The sequence below is a fragment of the Pteropus alecto genome, unplaced genomic scaffold (genome assembly GCF_000325575.1).
Source record: "Pteropus alecto unplaced genomic scaffold, ASM32557v1 scaffold75, whole genome shotgun sequence".
NCBI lineage: Eukaryota > Metazoa > Chordata > Mammalia > Chiroptera > Pteropodidae > Pteropus > Pteropus alecto.
The window spans coordinates 14,026,919-14,046,048 of record NW_006440638.1 but is presented as its reverse complement, the minus strand read 5'-3'; the positions used below and the strand labels follow the sequence as shown (position 1 = coordinate 14,046,048).

Sequence of the window (19,130 nt, the reverse complement as noted above, 5' to 3'; positions counted from 1 at the left end):
AAAATTTCACTTCTTAAACTCCAGTTAGAGTCAACAGGCAGAAATACTTAAATATAATTCATTAAGCTTTTTTAGCCATTCATTCATTCATTCATTCATTCATTTATAGCTCAGTATAAATTATTAGATACAGGAAACCAGCTGAATGAAAGATCTGGTGATGAGAAAATGAACATATTATGATCCAAATGAGAAGAAATAAAAGATGAATAGGGAGAAAAGGGGGAAAGATGTTGAAGATGGTCTAGTCTGAACTCATCGCCTGAGTAAGAAGCAACACTGGGAAAATTCATTCACGCATCCAACAAACTTTAGTGAGCACCTATGATCTGCCAGGTACTATTTTAGGCACTGAGAAATAGATGGGTGAACAAGTGGGTAAAGCTGCTTGTTTTCAAGGACCTTACATTCTAGTGGAAGGAAAGACAAACTGTAAAGAAGAAACATAAGATAATGTGAAATTGTGACAAGACTATGAAGACAACAAAACAGGATGAGGGGATGGCACATGGCTCACCGAACTATCTTAAATAGAGTCAGTGGAGTGCTGGGGCCAGCTCATACTGGCTCTGGAGAACTGATTATATGCATCTCTTCCCTACTCTAGCTATACTACGAATCAGGGTCACCCCTTTACCAGAATTTGGTTGTTAAGCATTTAGCAACACACCACCAGATGAAGAGCTCAATGAAGTTCTCTTCCAAGCGATACTGAGGAGAGGAGTCAATATTGTGACCATGTAGGGGAAAAGAAAAAGCAAGCCCAGAGATCCTGAAGCAGAATTTGTGGGAAACCAAGAAAGACCACGCACTGTTTTAAAATAAGAACAGAATTATTCTGTTACAGAACTGTTGTAACATATTCCAATTGGTCAAAATAAACACATAAGATCAAAATAAAACAAAGAAGGGCACAAAGAACTATATTCAATTGTATGCGGTCATAATTCCCTCATTACCGTGAGGGAAAGGCCTGGTAGTGGTATTGTGGTTTTTATATTGTGTCTTATTTATTGTCTCCATTCCATCTCAAAAAAAAAGTGGAGGGACAGTTTTGGTTCCTGAGTAATTTACAAAACCACAAAATTCACCTACAAAAATATGTAAGCATGACCTATAATATTACCAGTTTGGGAAACTACAATCACACCATTTTAAACTTCTGGAGTCTGCATTATTCATGGAATTGCTGTATTTTGAGTGCACGTCCACTTATTTCTGGCATGAAGAAACTTAGGTCCAAAGAGGGTGACTTGCCAGAGATGACAATGTTAGCTGGCAGAACTAGAACCCAGGTCACCTGCCTCATCTGATGCAACATTCTCAAGGTCAGTTGACACCCTAGGACAGTAGTTCTCAAAATTAAGCATGCATCAGCATCACCTGAGGGCATGTTAAAAGTACCCCACAGGCTCCATCCCCACGAGTTTCAGAATCAGTAGCGGTAAGTGGAAGCCTGAGAATTTGCATATCTAACCAGTTCCCAGGCTATAATAATGCCACTGATCTGGGGACCCTACTTTGAGACCCACTGACCCAAGAATAGTATGAGTTTTGGAGACCAACACAGCTGAGTTCCAAGCAGCTGTGTATGACCCTAGGAAAAGCCACCCAAACTCTCTGGACCTCAATTTCTAACATCTGAGTCCCAGTATAAGGAATAAAGAATGAAAGAAAGTACTAACTTAGCCAAGGGCCTGGCACATTCTAAAGCAAGTCCTTAGTAAATACTAACTACTTCCTATAGCAAAGTTCCCTTAATAACTCTTTTCTTTTTTCACATATGCTAGAATGGCTAAAATTCAAAAGACAAGATCTAAGATCGGCAAAGATGTGGAGCGATTGGTATATTTAGAGCAGCTTTGTTCATATAGTTATTCATATACCTATTGTTCAATGGCCAATAAATCATAAAGTCCAAATGTCCACTGACGAACAAAACTAAAAAAACTGGTATATGTATATAATGGAATACTACTCAACAATAAAAAAGAACAATGGTGCACACACAATACAAAATCTCCAAAATATTTTGAATAAAAAAAGCCAGACACAAAGAAACACATACTGCACTATTTCATCCATATGAACTTCAATAATAGACAAAACTAATCCATGGTGAAAGAAACCAAACAAACAGCCTTTGCCTCTGGAGGAGACGGGGGAAAATGACTAGAAAGGGATAGGAGGGAAATTTCTGAGTTGATGGAAATGATCTATATTTTGATTTGGGTGAATATAATAGAAGTATATGCACTGGTCAAAACTCATCAAACTATATCCTTAAGATCTGTGCATTTTACTATAGATAAATATATACTTATAAAGTATACATATATGCTTTATTATATAGAGAAAATAACACATTTTATATAGCATACATATGTATATGTAAATTTTGTTAGGCACTTGGTGATAAAATGAACTAACTCCAACCTGGTAGATCCATTTACCTTGATTCCTTCACAATCCAGTCCTGCTTCATATAATACCATTTGCTATAGACTATTTTTGTCTGTGCATCTTTCCAGAGAGCCGGCGTGAAATAGAAACAGCAGAATTTTCTCCCACAAGAAAACCGTGACATTTTCATGCAGACAGCACCTAGAGTGACCCATGTTCCTGGGAGTGGCTAGTTCAGGGTACAGACAACACAAAAGTAACATTTTCCTTTACCATATAGTAAGTATGAGCCTATCGAATATGTTTAAAACACAGTAATGAAGACACAATAAGAGCCATTCGGTCATATAATTTAAATCATATTCTCGATATAAATAGGGAACCGAAGACCAGTGAAATGCTTTCTAGTGCCATTTTTCTATAATGAAGACATTAGAAGACTAACTATGCCCATGTAATTATCATATGAAACAGTAGCTTTCACTTTGTAGTGGATTCCAGGCCATTCTAGTGTCCCCATTCACATCTTTATTCTATCCCACTACAAGGAGAACAAGTAGATTTACACACACACACACACACACACACACACACACACACACACACACACCCCTGCTTGATTATTTGACCAACCCTTTCTAAAATCCATGATTAGGCAGCCCTGGGACAATGCCTCCAGGATCTTTGAAAACTGGTAGGAGGAAGAGGTTCAACCACATGCAGCATCTTGCACGCTGAAAAAGCTCCCACACAAGACCCATTAGACACCAGTAAATGGTACCCTTGGCTGTCCTTCCTCCATCCCTTTCTCCAAAATGCCCCTGAACTGAGACCTGGAGCTAGTCCCATCAAATGCTTTGACACAGTATTTTTTCTACAGTTTTATCAAGTCATGATAATCTAGGTACTGTCATTAAATTAATAAATACATGTTCCTGACACTAAAAGCTAGGCTTAGAAATAAATAACTGCTCACATTCGATTTAAATATAACAATAATAGCTCATCTTTATTGAGCAGTTACTATTGAGTGTCAGGCACTGTTCCGCATACTTTCCACTTATTAGCTTATGCAATACCCTCAAGAAAGCTAGTGTAGAGATGAGGACACATTCTCAGGTCTGGCTCTGCATTGGTCCTCAAGCAAAGCCTGGGGAGATGTTTAATGAAGGAAACACAGTCTCTCCCTTTAGTAAGCTTACCACCTTCTATGGTAATGAGGGGAGATATCTAATTCACAGTTTGGAATAAGTAAAAAAACCACAAGGTACACATTTAGGGGATCCCAGAGAAGAAAGGATTTGTTCTATCTAGCTGGATGCTAGAAGGCTTTCTGGAGGAGGTGTCCAAGTGGAAGATGTGGACATAAATGGAAGAAGCTTTCCATAACTAAGTGTCTGCCCCTCGGTTCCCAAAACTAAAAAGCCGGTCTATTTTCCCTGGCCCCCTCCTCTGTTTCATCTGCAACAGGCCTGTTTCTAAGAGAGGATCAGCCTAAACCAACCCAGCCCTTTTTTCCTTTGACACATTCCTCCAGCTGCTGTTGCCCTTCCAGAACAGCATGCACACATGGGAACTTTTTACCACATTCAACTTTGCCACCTCCTCTAGTGCTTTTAAGGGAGAGAGAAAGTGTGTCATGGCACTTGGTAATACAAGGGATCTCTTTAAGGAAATCGAGTCCTTTTCTGTTGGACAGGACAACCCCTTGCTTGCACCACTTGAGATGTAAGAGACTTCCCACCACTAGCAACCATCAAAGAGGTCATCACTCCCCTACAGGCTTCTGAGAATTTGCTTCTACCCCCTCCTCATGAGTTCACAAGAGTCAGGCCCCCATTTCTTCCTCCTCAGTACTTAAGGCTCTGTAGCAAGGGCTCAAACCCTCATTTTGATATCTGTGTGACCTGGGGCAAGTAACTTAACCAATGTCAGTCCCAGTTTTCTTATCTGCAACATGGGGTTTATAAGTACAACTCACTCCTCAGAATTGTTGTGAATCACAACAAGATAGTGCAAGGGAAGCATTTTACACAGAGTCTGGCACGTAGTAAGCTAAGAATGAAGAGTAGCTATCATTACCATCATCAGTAATGATGTTGGTGATGGTGACGGTGGTGATGCTGGTGGCTGCGTACACTTGGGCTTGATTCGCGCTGAGAGAGAAATACCCCTCCTTTTCCTCCCCCCAGCCCCCCCGCCAAGCCTGGTGCTGAGCGGAACGGTGTAGACATGCGTCATCCAGCTGTGGGGTGAATACAGGATCTTCAGGCGGCCGGCTTAAGAGGTTCCTCCGGCGCCCCCAACCCACCTGGAGGGTTGCGGGGTAACGGCGATTTTCTGATGGAGGAGATCCAATAACCACAAACCCTCTCCTAGTTCATACCCATTCTCTAGGTCTGGAAATAGACAAGTGGCAAAAGAACGCAGCACCGCCCTGCTGCATCACTCCCCCAAGGAGCCAGGAGAGCCTCCACTTTGCCCCAGCCTCGGTCCCCCAACTCTCCTCCAGATGCAGGCGAAGCTGCGCTGTACTTGGTGGCTGAAATAACAGGTTGGCAAATCAGGCCTGCGAAAAGTCTCTCTGTTTCCCAACGCAAATCCAAACCCTTCTTTCTAACGCAGGTGGGCAAACAACCCGCAATCTCTCTACAACTTTGTGTATTTCACCACCACAGGGCGCACGGCCTCAATTTCCCCTGTAAACTGCGCTCGCAGGAGGAAAGCGGGAAATCTAGATCTGGGGGATGCGGGGTGGGGGATAGCGGTCAATGCGCAGGCCGCTGCCCTTTTCTCGGTGCCTCTCAGAGGCGCGTCCCGTCTTACCTTGTCTGACGGCTTTGAAGGTGACGGCCTCCTTGCAGCTGTCGATGACTCCCAGCACGTCATAGCGGGGCAAGCCGGACACCCGGATCCCCTGCACCTCCAGAAGCAGCTCCCCCTCGCCCAGCCTAGGGCCCTCGCCGCCGCCGGGAAGCCCCGTCGCCTCCAACGCTGCCACCGCTCCAACATACGGAAACTCCCCGTTCTCCGCGCCCCCCAGCACCGTCACCCCCAGCTCGCCCTGGGGTCCCCGCTTCACGGTGCATTCGTGAACCTTGCTAGTCCAGTGATTCTTCTTCTGGATCACTTTCGACATGACGAGTTACACCTCTCCTACCCCCCAAAAAAATAATAAAATGAGAGACAGGTGCCCCCCACAGCACGAGCCCCCAAGCCACCGCTCGTTCATGGGAGAGCCATCTCCCCCCAAATAACGCAACGGGAGAGAGAAACTTGGCAGCCTCGCTCCCCTGAACACACTCGCGCACTCAAGCCATCATAAAACAAACTTTCTGGGCTTCCCCGCGAGCCCTGCACAGGCGCCCGCGAGCTTTGTTTGCATTCCAGTGCTTCTTGGTCCACGTTCCGGCGCCCGACCGTGCTCTCCCAGACCAGAGTCCACTCTGTGCCGCTTGGGTTATTTTTTTCCTTCCTTCCTTCCTTCCTTGCCTCTTAGAGATGCGGAATCTCCTCTTTACCTCCCGCCTGGTTCGCCTTTCCTCGCTGGCGGGCTGTTCCTGAGGGTGAGGGAAGCCCTTCCAGACAGTTGCTGGGAGCCCTGGAGACGCTGAAGCGGAGCGGGGGTGGGGGAGACAGGAGGGAAGTGCCTGCGGCCCCTTTAAGCAGATACAAAGGCTCTGCTTGTTTTGTTACAGTTCATTCTATTCCGCGCGGCCGAGCGCAGCGGCCGGCGAGAGAAAACGCGCGCGCATGCGCCCCGTGGTCGCCGCCGGCCGGCCCGCCCCACCTCTCCTCCCCGAAGGGAGAGATTCCAATGTGCTTCCCGTTGGGTCCTAAAACCGACCTTCCGGGAGAAGGCAAGTTACCCCCTTTCCTATGCCCCTCTTATTACTTCTTTTCTTTCAGTGCCCTAGACGCAGCAAATCTCTTTGAAGCTAGGGGGACGCTCACGTGTTTTACTCCAACTGTTTGCAACTTTTGAAACATGGGCAATCTAGCATTTTAAAACCATTTCAAACTGGTGGGGGTTGGGGAGACTCACATTCACCCTCGCCTCACACTCACGCACACTCACGCACTTACGCCGGCCTAAGCCTCTTAATCGCCCTCGGCCAGTGACAGGCCACGCTGTGAGTCACCTAACCCAGCTTGTCCGCCGCCTGCGCCCCACCCCACCCCTGCTGCATTTCCCTCTAATACCCTTATGCCTGACCCGGAGGCAGCGGTCTGCTCCCCGCTTGCAACTGCACTGCCTCTGTGCATTTGGGTCCTGGAGCAGGGCTTGCCTGCGTCTCTGGGGCCCTGAGTAGGTGGACGGTGAGGATCCCCTAAGCCTCCCAACTGGGATCCCCGTGAGTGACACACGCTCCCCCTACATACACGCATACCCACACCCTGGAACTTTGGGGGCAACTTTTTAGTACACAGAGAAAACTATAGCCGAGAAATCAATAGAAAGAAATCAATAAGGTTAGAGGGGTTTCGGGTCTTCAACCTAAAAGGGCTTTTTAACTGCCCTTCCAGCAAAGACTTCTGGAGTCAGTCATCTGTGCCGGGCTCCAGTTCCTGGCTGAGCCGCGAAGCCTGCGGCCCTGCCCTGGGGCCAGGAGATAAAGATCACCCCAGCGTCTGGGATCTGCACCCGAGTCCTGGCGCCCGCGGGGGTGTGGGTGCGGCAGACACCTCTCGCCATGCGCAGCCCGAAGGTTCGTGCCGCCTCTGGCGCCGCCCAGGGGCGGGGGTAGACGGAGCAGCTGTCCCGTCTAGGTTTAGGAAAGAGCTCCGGAGCTGCCGACAGAAAGACCCTGCACCAGGAAGGATTCCCTCCCCGAATACTCCGAAATCCGCCTGTGCGGTAGTCTCCCAAGCAATTTTTCTTCGTCAGTGACTTATATCTTGTTTGCTCATCTTTAGTCACAGGCGAGATTCTAAGTGCTTAGTAAGGGAAGTGAGCGGAAGAGACTCAGAAAGGATGGGATGCCGCAGCTCCCAGGGTTGAGATGCGGCCTCTGGGTTTAGGGTCTCACTGGTCCAATTTCTGTGTGACTTTGAGCAAGCTCCGTAACCCTTCTGAGCCTTAGTTTTTCCCCTATTGAGAATAACAGTACCCCACAAGGTTCTAGGGAATATGACATGGGCGAATACTTGTAAAGTGCTCAGCTTGTAAACTGAATACTTGTAAAGTGGAGTATAATGAAAACTTATACTGTTATTACTAGTATTAGTATTTGGAGAAAGAATTGGGAAATCATTTGGGGTTTCAAGTTACATGACGATGATAATTTCTCCTCTCATTCCTAAAGCTTAAAATATATAAGAATACATTTAAATATTTTAAAGCACTATTTGGAGAGTACTATCTAAGCTAATAAAAATACGGAAAAATGTCAATGCTTTTCTCTTGGGATTTCCAGAACTGAAAATCCCATTGCCTTGTAGTATTTGTAAAAGAAGGAGGCAGCCAATTTCCCTTGGTTCTTAGTAAGGGAAACTTCATCTCCATCCTCTTTTCTCAGAAGCAATCAGTATATTTCAAACTTGACTGGATCAAAATGAGTGGGAGTTTCAAAATGTTCCTTCCCAAGCACAAGCAACAATCCAGCCCATCAGAACCTCAGGACATTTAAGGTTCCCCTTAAGTGGTGCTGGTACATAATATTGAGGACCAGAGGTCCAGCATCTTGATTCCTAAGCATTTTTTATATCAGACCCTTTTGGAGTATAATCCTGTGGTCCACATTTTCCTCTAGAGTGTAAGCTCTAGGGGTGGCAGAGAACTTTGGCAGTTAGGTTTATTGATATATTTGCAGTTCCTAAAACAGTGCCTGGTACCTAATTAACGCACGAGTATTTTTTGAAAGAATCTCCCCACAAAAATACTCATTTTTGCATACCACCTTAGAGTGGAGTCACAGATTCCCCTACGAATAAATCACTAGTAAGCTTTACCTTGTGTGTTTCCCTGCTTCCCCACTCCATATTCTAGCAGTCTGATTGTTTGCCAAGCATTCCTCCATCTGCCTAGAATTAGTGATTTCCTCCCTACCTCACCATTGGATTCTGGCTCCCCACCTAGAGGAGTCCAAAGGATGGATAGGACCAAGTATTTGTGATTCCTTCCATTGCACCATCTTTCCTTTCCAGGATTCCAGGTGGGTTGTAACTGAGAACAGGAAAGAACTTGGAATTTAGCACACTTCGGATTTTAGATGTGGCATAACCCCAAGAAAAGAAGGGACACCTGAGGGTACAGAGGGCAGGGTGGAGAGACATATAAAAAAGTGTCTTATAATCCAAAGACATAAGTATTTTGAACCTCCAAAGCAGCTAAGACTGCCAATTTCCAGGCACTAAGTTTATGGTGTTCCCAAATTCTCTTCCTCTTACCCTTTTTGTCTAGTCTCTCACCTGCTTCAGTTCCTATGTCCCAGACTGGAAGCAACTTCAGGGCAAGAATCACCTATTCTATCCAAACTGAATCCTCAGCACCTAAACGCATGCCTTGTGTGGAATGTTCACCATACGTACTTGTTGATTGAATACTTGAAGAAATGGATGAAGTGTGACATTAAACTGCATACTATGTGACCTTTAATACAAAGCCTATTTAGATTTGGTGGCTAGAACCAAGGTGTTATAGATCATTTTCTTGAAAGAGCTTACAGTTATCTCACTTTGAAGTAGATTTTTCATGAAGAGATGTAAAGTGAGATCCTAGTGCTCTAGCTTCTCCCACTTAGGCTATGACTTTGGTAATACATTCCAATTGGGAATATAATACTCTAAAATACCTAACTTTGAGGCCTAACATGTGTGCCAGGATAATTATGTACATTATTTTATTTAATCATCACAACTTTGTGAAGTAGGTATGGCCTTGATTTTCCATGAATGACCTTGATTTTACAATTGAGGAAAGTGAAACTAAGGAAGTAAAGAAACTTGTTCAAAAGCTTAGAAGTGATAAAGCTAGGATGTCAACCTAGAGGCATGACCCAAAGCCCATGCTCAGACCACCGCACTAGGAGAGTGCAGGATGTGGCCACCTGTCATTTAGCAAATTTGGGTAACAGCGTTTTGGGGGCTCCTGACTCTGCCACATAGTATAGGCACACTAATTAAGTCACCCTCCTATCTCATCCCTTTAATCTGAAGGAATACAGTGTTCTACTCCGGAGTCCAATCTCCTGTCCCGCATCTGTGAGCTCTGAAGATTGAATAATTTACCGGAATGTAAAAATTATTTTGCAAACATTTCCAAAGTGTTTAGAGGTCTATGCGCTGTGATACAGTGATGTGCCAAACATCCTTATATCATTATTGCATTAGCATTTCAACAATGAACTTCTTAATAAACACAGTAGATTCAGATGAGAACTAAACTGTAATACAAACTCTGCACAAATTCAGATCTTATTTTCATATAGTTAGTTCCACTAAGGGGAAGTGGGATAAACCACGAATATAAAATGTGCATTTCTTCTCTTTTTCCCTAATACATCTCTTCCCAAAGTTTTCCAGTTGTGATTAAAGAAATTTATAATTGCAGTCTAAAGTGGTATTTTACCTCATTTTTCTGAAAATGTCAGGATGGGAAATAAGTTGGTCAGCTGTGGGGCAAAGAAGAACATATAAATTGGTTATCTTTTAATTTCTGAAAAATGTTATCAAGAGGCATATTTTATAGATATCAATATAAATACTTTGTACATATTCAGTAGTTACTGACTCCAAACAGGCGATTTAAAGCAACAGAAGAAGTTTAAACCATTAGTTCAGATGGAAGGTAAATGGCAGTGAGGGCCATTTTCTTAGTCATCTCCCAGTGGCACTTTAATGAGTCACTTGATAACTTGTTCTTTTCCTTCCAGGGAGGCAGATGGGTGGTTTTCTCTGACCATAGTATTTCTCCTTTTAGTACTTTCAGATAGGTAAGAACAAATAGTTAATTCTTGTAACCTTTCAAGATATCACATGTGAATTATTAGTTTAATACCCCAGAGAAGGAACTCTAGAAAGAGAGTTTAATCCTGGCTACTGTAGTGGTTCACTTCCATGGGAAAAATGAATATTGGGAATTAGAAGACTTGAAATTCAATGATAGTTCCAGAAACCCAAGAATTTATTATGGGACTCTCCCCTGAAATTTCCCAAATGATTCAGCCATATAAAACACTAAGAATCCCAAACTAGAATGTTATCCCACATAATCCTGTTGAAAATATCTGTTGATATTGTTAATTTTTTTGGAAATAGAACATTTGCATTTTATTGATTACAGACATTTGTATCTCTTTTATTCCCTCTCCCACCAACTCTATGAAAATATAATAATATGAACATGACAGATGCTTAATTAATACAGGATTTTATTATTGAACATGTTCACTCTCTTCTTCCTTATTGTATATCTTTAATAATTTACTGCACTAAAACAGAACTAAATGAGAGAAGAGGAAAATACACATTGAAACAAAGAATGCCAGTATTTAAAAAAATACTATATTGATATGTTTTTACAGAACAATTTAAAAAATAGATAAATAAAAAGGCAACATTAAATTAAGACATTTGAAATTCTATTACCAAGAGATAACCACTTTTTACATTTGGATGTATCTCCTCCTAGACTTTGGTCAATACAAATACACACACACACACACACACACACACACACACACACACAGTATGACACACAGTCTGTCTGTCTGTCTGTCTGTCTGTCTGTCTGTCTCTCTCTCTCTCTCTCTCTCTCTCTCCTTTTGGGATGTATAGCTAATTTATGAAACAAACCAATTCTTTTAATCCCTTTTCACCAATATATCATTCATTTCTTATTTGTAAATGTAGACCTGTATTTATCACTTTCAATAGCTCAATAATATTCCACTCTTTGAATGCTTCAAAATATTTTTAACCAATGCCCTGTTAATAATCATTTAGGATTCCGATTGGGGCTAAAGTAATTATTTGTATTAGGGTTTTTGGTTACCAGTGGTAGAAATCCAACTGAACTAGCTTAAGCAAAAAAGGGAATATAGTACCCCATATTACTAGTAATACTGGAGGTGAAACTAGCATGGCTAGATGAAGAGGCTCAAGAGATGCCCTCAGCTTTCTATCTCTCCATCTCTTAGTTCTATTTTGCTCTGTTGCCCTCACTGTCTCCTATCTCATACAGATTGGCCTTCTCCAGACAGCCAGGAAATATAGCCCTAAGAAGCTGACTTACATCATTCAGGTTTAGCAATGTCAGAAGGAAGGAGACGTTCACTAACAGATTGAAAAAGCAATCAGAAAAATTACAGTCTGTATTACAGCTTTCAGTTTCACTTGTTGAGAGTAGAGGTAGAATTTGCCTACTTTTCAGTGGCTTTGACCATAAACATAAGTAAGTCACAACATCATCAGCTGCCTGACCAAAGCCTGGCAGAGCAAGTATATGTGGACTTGGGACAATGCAGGGACACCTCGCCAAGGTGGTTCCTCTGCAGGCTCTTATCATGGTCCCCTTTTCTACAGTTAGCCAGGAATTCCAAGAATTCAAATGTCATGGGAGTTTGATTTCAATTAAAACTGCAGTGGCTGGCCTACATTTTGGTAGACATTTTGAAGATATTCTGAAGCTGACAGTAGTGCAGGATTGCACCTCTTATAAAGGAAGCCAAATCAAGTGTCGTACTCGTTTAATACAGATGGTTTGTTAAAATACATAAGATTGATTTCAAATGTTCTGAAACGAATCTTAAGTTTCTCTGAGGCTACACTGAAAAAAAGAATTAAATATTCTAAGATGGCACATGATGGTTAGTAGATTATTTTCATTCATTAGTTTGTTCAACAAATGTTGATTAAATACTTATTTTGTCAATCCCTAATAGGCACTTATGGTACAAAACTAAAAGACACACTTTTTTTTTTTCTGGAAGAAGTTTACATTCTAATTGGTTACTCAGACAAGAACACAGACAAGTTCAATTGTGTTTGGTAAGTTCAATGACAGGGAGCCTGGGTGATTCTGGAGGACATCTCATTAGGGAGCATTGTAATTTGCCAACATGGCTTCAGAAATTAAAGGTACCATTGTTAGAACTTCTTGCTTCCTCCCCCTCTAATTTATTTTAATAGTATTTTAAGAAGTGAAAGACAAATTCTACTTTTACGATCACATTATGTTACTCAAAGGTGTGTTTTATTGGAGACATTCATAGAGTTCCCAGATGGTTACAGTCACCCACAGTGTGAATATATGGTTCCATAAAGCACAACTCTGTCTTGCCACAAAGCTGATCCAGCAAACATTAGGTGGAGTTTTGGAAAATGACTCAAGATAATTAAACAATCTGGAATCTGAGCAACCTTGCTACTTGAACTGTGCCATCTCTGGAAAATTATTCCCCACAAAATCTTATAGCCAGAAAAATAAGGACTGCCCCCTTCCAAATGTATTATTCACTTTTCAAATTTAGCACTGTTCTAGAATTTTAAACTTATTTTTATGGCCTGTTGCCCAGGTGAGGAAAGGCTTACTCAAACCCAGAATGGTTAAGAGCAACCATTCTGTGCCCAGATTTAAAGTCTTTGTATTCTGAACATTCCTGACACTTCCGGCTGAGAAATTCAGCATGCCAGAGTTTGGGTACCACAAGCATTTTACATGCAGCAGGAAACTGCTGAATTGAGCCAAATGTTGAAAGATACTACAGTTTTAATGATTAAGTTAGCCCTCTGCTTTAGTGAATGCATAAGCTGGCATGGGCTTTTGAATATTTCTGCTTCCAAACTCACAGCATCTGCATTTTTCAGATATTTGAACTTGATCTTTTGACCTTTTCTCTAGAATCCTGAGAGTGCTGGGAACACTCACAGCTGAGTGATAGGAGTAAAAAATAGATAACAATTTCTTTTTTCTTTTCTTCTTTTTAACTTAAATCTTAGGTTACTCTGTTTTAGACTAGACCCAATTTCCCTTTCAGTTATTAACTTTATTTTAACATATCATCTTGTTATGACTTTAGTTTTGAATTGACATCACTAAAGCTTAAAACTATCAAAGCTATGAATCCACTTGCTAAGGCAAGCTGGTGTTTCTTCACACTGCTCTCCAGATAGCTGAGATCCTTCTCTAGGTTAGTGTTTTCAAACTTTTTTGATTGCTGTTCAGAGTAAGAAATGCATTTAGTTTCACTACATAGTTCACATACACACATACACATATGTGTATGTGTGTGTGTGTTGTGTGTGTGTGTATATGTGTGTGTGTGTGTGTGTGTGTGTGTGTGTGTGTATATAATTGAAACAAAAGTTCCATGAAACCTTATTCATCCTTTCCATGTGTGATACACTATACCAGGGGTTATGGCTCATAGCCAAATCCATTTCTTAACCTTCCTCTTTATGACCAATGAGCTAAGAATGATTTTGCGCTTTTAGATGTTTGAAAAAAATCAAAAAAAGAATAATGTTTATATTGAGACATATTTACAACATGTCATACATTCTTAAATCCTTTCATTTATTGTCTCATTAAATCTTTACTATAATTTGTCTTTGTCTTAATCAGAATCATGACTGTAATAGAAAATGATGGTTAACATTCTTTAAGTGAGTGCTCATTGTGTCAGATAAGGGCTTTGGTAAATGCTTTAGATGATGCATTGATTTAATCCTCTCTGTGAGGCAGCGAGTATTAGTATTCCCATTTTACAGATGAGGAAACAGAGATTTAACAAGACTGTAACTTGCACAGAGTCACACTTCCAGGAAGTGGCCGTTGGGATTTGATCCTCAGTTCCTCTGCTTCTAGACCTATGATTTTGACTACTACTCACCTTTTCAGCTTCTTGTCCACAATTTGACACATGACATGGACCCAATACATATTTGAAGAATAAATAATGCATGCATGAATGAATGAAGGATGCAGAGATAGAATGATGATCATCGTGGATCCTGACCAAACACAGGAACAGACAAATTAGGTGATTGCTCTGTGCTTTAAAAAGAAAGCAAGCAAGTATATGTCTCATTTATTGAGTGCCAAACACTATATGTAAGTACTTTCAATAAGTTTTCTCATTTGATCCTCATAATGATATTGCAAGGTAGATGCTATTTTTTTTTATTGTTACTTTATTTTACAGATGAGACTGAGGACCAAACAGGTAAAATATCTTGTCTAAGATGATACAACCAGTAGTCAGACCCTTGTGATGAAAACCATGTTATTAATCACTGTGCTATGTACATTCATTTAGTAATTTTTAATGTCAGTGTAATACTATCTACCCCATTTTGTAGGCAAAATAAACAATGTAGCAGAGCCTTCATTAATAACTATAATGTTTTCTTCTGATAACATATTTCTCTATCAAAAAGTTCAAAACCTAAGGTGAAAGAAGTATAGGAAGAATAGAGAGGCCTCCTAGTACATTTGATATAGAGATTGCGTTCTTAAAATGTTGTTATATAATCTTTGCTAATTTTCTGTAAATCTAAAACTACTCTAAAATTAAAAATTTATTTGCAAAAACATTCTGAAGCACGTGAAAATATGTTTAATGCTGTCATTAGGGAAATGCAAATCAAAATTTCAATGCTACTGTTAAATACCCACTAGAATGGATATAATTTCTTTTTTAAATGGAAATTTGCAAGTTGGTGCAGATGTGAAGAAACTGGAACCTTATACACTGCTGGTGGGACTATATAATAATGCAGACACTGTGGAAACTAGTTTGGTGGTTCTTCAATAAGTAAAACATAGAACTACTTTATTACCCAGCAATTCCACTCCTAGGTATATATACCCAAAGAATTGAAGACAGGTGTACAAACAAAAACTTGTGCATGAATGTACATAGCAGAAATATTGACAATAGCCAAAGGTGAAAACAATCTGAACATCTATCAACAGATGAATGTATAAACAAAAGGTGGAATATTATTCAGCTATAAAAAGGAGTGAAGTAGCGATATATGCTAATAGAATGAAGAACCTTAAAAACAAGACTTTATATGAAAGAAGCCGAATACAAAAGGCCACACAATTTATGATCCCATTTATATGAAATGTCTGGAATATGCAAATTCATAGAGCAGGAAAGTAAGTTAGTGGTTACCAGGAGCTGGGAAGAAGAGGGACAGGGAGTGCGGCTTAATGGTTCCAGGCTTTCCTTTGGGAGTGATGAAAATGTTCTGGAACTAAATAGTGGTGATGGTTGCACAACATTGTTAATATACTAAATACCACTGAATTGTATACCTTAAAATGATTAAAATGGTGAACTTTATGTCATGTAAATTTTACCTAAATTTAAAAAAAAAACACTCTGACACCATTAAAAAATTGTGAAATATTAAAATAACATAGAATGTGCTGGGGTATACAATAACGTACAAAGGAAAAAATTTATATATTACATGAAGTATCAGTGCCCAGTTATAGTATCCTGATCTAGAGCATGGACTTTCATAACTGTCATCTCTAGGACGAAAGCCCTGTGCTATCACATAAGGGCTAGATGTCCTTAGGCAAGTTTATAACCTTCCTGAGACTTGCTGTCCTCATTCATAAACTGTGCATTATTGAGGGTAGTTATAATAAAATATTTTTTATATAAGTTGTCAATTAGCATAATAATGATGATGATAATTAATAGTTACTTCATTCTTTTTCTCCTTTGTATGTAAATTCAGTGTTGCTAGTATTCCTAGTGATCATTAAAAGTGATCCAGGGTTGGGGAGATAATCATATTTTTATCCCCATATGTGGCTTTCTACATCCCAGGAAAAGGATACTGTGAACAGGCCTTTAAATACTTTCCAAAGGAGAATAGCAATCCACTATAACTATTATGTGATATTATAATAACATTCATGTTAAGTTACTTTTACTAAAATTTCTAGGCTGGTCCCAACCTGTTACCAAGTAAGAATGGTTATGGACCCTAGGAGTTGATAGGAAAGACTTGATTAAGAACAAAGAGACCTACTTCTCCTTCCCTTTCCCTTGAGGATAACTAAGCTGTCACCACAAATATCAAGACTGCTATTTCTTCTTGTATTTGCATGTGGCATTCTCCTAGGTAATTTATGGAGCAAATCCCGACACAACTTCAGACAAAAAACATATAGCTCCTTTAGTGTCATTAGTAACCGAAAATCTAAAACGTATAAAGAGGCAGAGGAATTTCATCTCCCAAAAAGTTCATACACAGGACTCTCTATATCACATATAATTCCTCTACCCACATGACTCAGCCTAAGTAAGAGAATGGCACTTCTAGAACTCTGCCCTCTAACCTCTTCTCCTTTTCCTCTCTGGCTTTCCTGGGAGTTGAGAAATGTTGAAAAATAACTTCTGGGTTTGGCTTCCACTTGGTCAACTCTGAGGCTCATTTCTCTATGGGACACTTTTAATCTTTGTTCTTGGCAAGAAACTGCAAGATGACAAAAGCTACCAGCTGAGCGAATATATGGATATCAGAAGAGCAGCAGGGTAGGTCATATGGATATCTGGGGAGTGAAGGGTTTAGCAGAGTTCTCATCCCTGTTTATACAGTCCAGTCTTACCACAACTGTGACAAAGTTTGACTTATATTTGACATATTGGATTAACACAGTCCAATGCCTGAAACTCCCTTACCTCTTCTATATACCTTATATAACTCTTTCAACTAGTTTAAACACCCTGTGTTTGTTTTATCTATACTTCTTCATTCAGGCATTCATTCATTCAAAAATATTTTCTGAGTATCTGTTATGTGCTAACAATTTGCTAAGCACTAGGTACTGATTCAGTCTTTCATTGAATAAATATTTATTGAGCATCTAATACCTGTCAGGCATGTGAACTAGAAGGGAAAAAAACAGTCAAATAAATGGACAAAGGTATGTTCTCACAGAACTTACATTTTAGTGGAGCAAATCCCAAATAAGAAACTAACATCTTTGAACAGCATAGGTGCTGTGGAGGAGGAAAAGGAAGGATTGTGATGCCCAAAGGAAGGATTACTATTATGTATGCGGAGGTCAGGGAGAGCCTCATGACTAAGTTTATATTTGAGAGAGTGGACCAGGTGGATCACTGGGAGATAGGGCTCCATGCAAAGACAAAGGCCCTGAGGTAGGAGTGTGCTTGGTGTGGCATGGAAACACAAAGGTGAAAATAATAGACAAGGATCTCAACTTCACGAACCAGGTGAGATGGGAGAGTCTGGCTGGGGTGCCAGATAGTAATCAAATATCTCCCAAATATATGTCTATTTCTGAAGGGTCTAGGTGCCAAGAGGGAAATACAGATGGGGCTGGAATGATACTTGATCAAATCTGAGGGAAGGATTCCCTTAGGAGACATAGTTCAAACTGAAATCCAAAGAAGAAAGAGAGGTCAACCAGGTGAAGAGGAATGAGATTGTGTGGTATTAGGGTGCATTTCCTATAAAGGGAAGAGTGTGTGTTCAAAGGTGTGGAAGGGGACAGGGCTATTTCTAAGAAATCAAAGATCTAGGCATCCACCTTGCAGAGAATGAGGGTGGAGGCATCCATGATAAGCTGGAAGATATGAGCAGGGGATCATCACACAGGGGCTCTAATTTGTATTTACTTAACTGTTATGTAGATATGTTTACAGTGTGTCTTCTCCACTGGAGCAAGCCCCCGGGGGGCGGGGTGCTGGGACCCTGTCTTCTTTACTACTATATTCCTAGCACCTGCCCAGAGTGTGGTCTGCAGCAAACCCCATTTTTGGCCTGCTGGCTGGCTGGCTGACTAGCTGGCATCTCAAGCAACCTAATAACCATGTGAAAGCCTCAATAATGAAACTGTAGTTTGTATTTTATGAATAGTTGGTTCTGCCAGATTTGGGGTTTAGAAAAGGCCAGTAGACTTGGCAGTATTCAAAGCCGAGGTTTCAGTTTCAAAACCATAGATAAAAGCTGACCATGACCATGGAGAACTCCTCCCACTGAAAAGCAGAATCCATATGTCACCTTTATACCTTAATCATAATGAGACAGCGTGCTGTTCTCACCCTGACTAGGCCAAAGTGCACTGCTTGGATGGGTGCTCATTTGCACAGTAGTAAAGAGGCTGAGGAATAAGCTATGATAACAATATTGTTCTTTTATTTTGAGAATATGTGTGGTGTTACCTAAGATACCTGTTGTCCACCCAGTAGACTGATTGCCAAGATATCTTACTGTGAGGAAAAAATAGTGTAACATAACTCTGGGACCAAAGTGCAGAGATCTCACCAAATCCTTTTTAGTAAGCCTGAAGATCAACCTTTTGAGGACAATTCTTCATATTTGTCTTTTAATACTGGTGTAACAGACTTAATGCTTATCTCATCAGCCTCCACTTCCCCCTTTCCTCCTTCTCAGCAGCCCTCATCTTTCATTTGAGGGCACCTGTGGGAAGTAGACTCCACCTACCCCGGGGCAGGAGCTGGTAACCCAGGTGCAGCTGATAGGCCTATTTCATTCATCTGGTCACAGTCACCAATTCAGTGCTGCACAGGTGCCCCAGGCTGGTTTCTTGGGGTAGACCTTGGGCGCTATGCTTGGAATGCTGGGACAAAAGCTCCTTTCATTCTGGACTCTGTGGTGACGTTGCAATTACAGGGCCTGGAACAGAGGTGACCATTTTTGCCACCATCAGGACATGGCAACTGGGGGCCAATGCTAATTCAGAAGAGGCCAGAGTTGAGAGAATTGAAGGG

At 41.1% G+C, this 19,130-nt stretch overlaps 1 protein-coding gene across 14 annotated transcripts in view; it reads right to left on the bottom strand.

Annotated features, from left to right (window-relative positions):
* MAGI1 (membrane associated guanylate kinase, WW and PDZ domain containing 1) overlaps positions 1-6,160 on the bottom strand; it is a 554,323-nt gene extending 548,163 nt beyond the window's left edge. For 10 of the 14 annotated variants that reach the window (XM_025050825.1, XM_025050823.1, XM_025050827.1 and 7 more), the window contains exon 1: positions 5,230-6,159. In XM_025050825.1, the coding sequence (XP_024906593.1) occupies positions 5,230-5,542 (313 nt within the window). In that variant the 5' untranslated portion in view covers positions 5,543-6,159. Of the gene's footprint in view, positions 1-5,229 lie in introns of all 14 variants that reach the window. The other 4 variants (XM_025050818.1, XM_025050820.1, XM_015593788.2 and 1 more) reach the window with 1 other exon arrangement.
* Between the last annotated feature and the right edge of the window lie 12,970 nt (positions 6,161-19,130).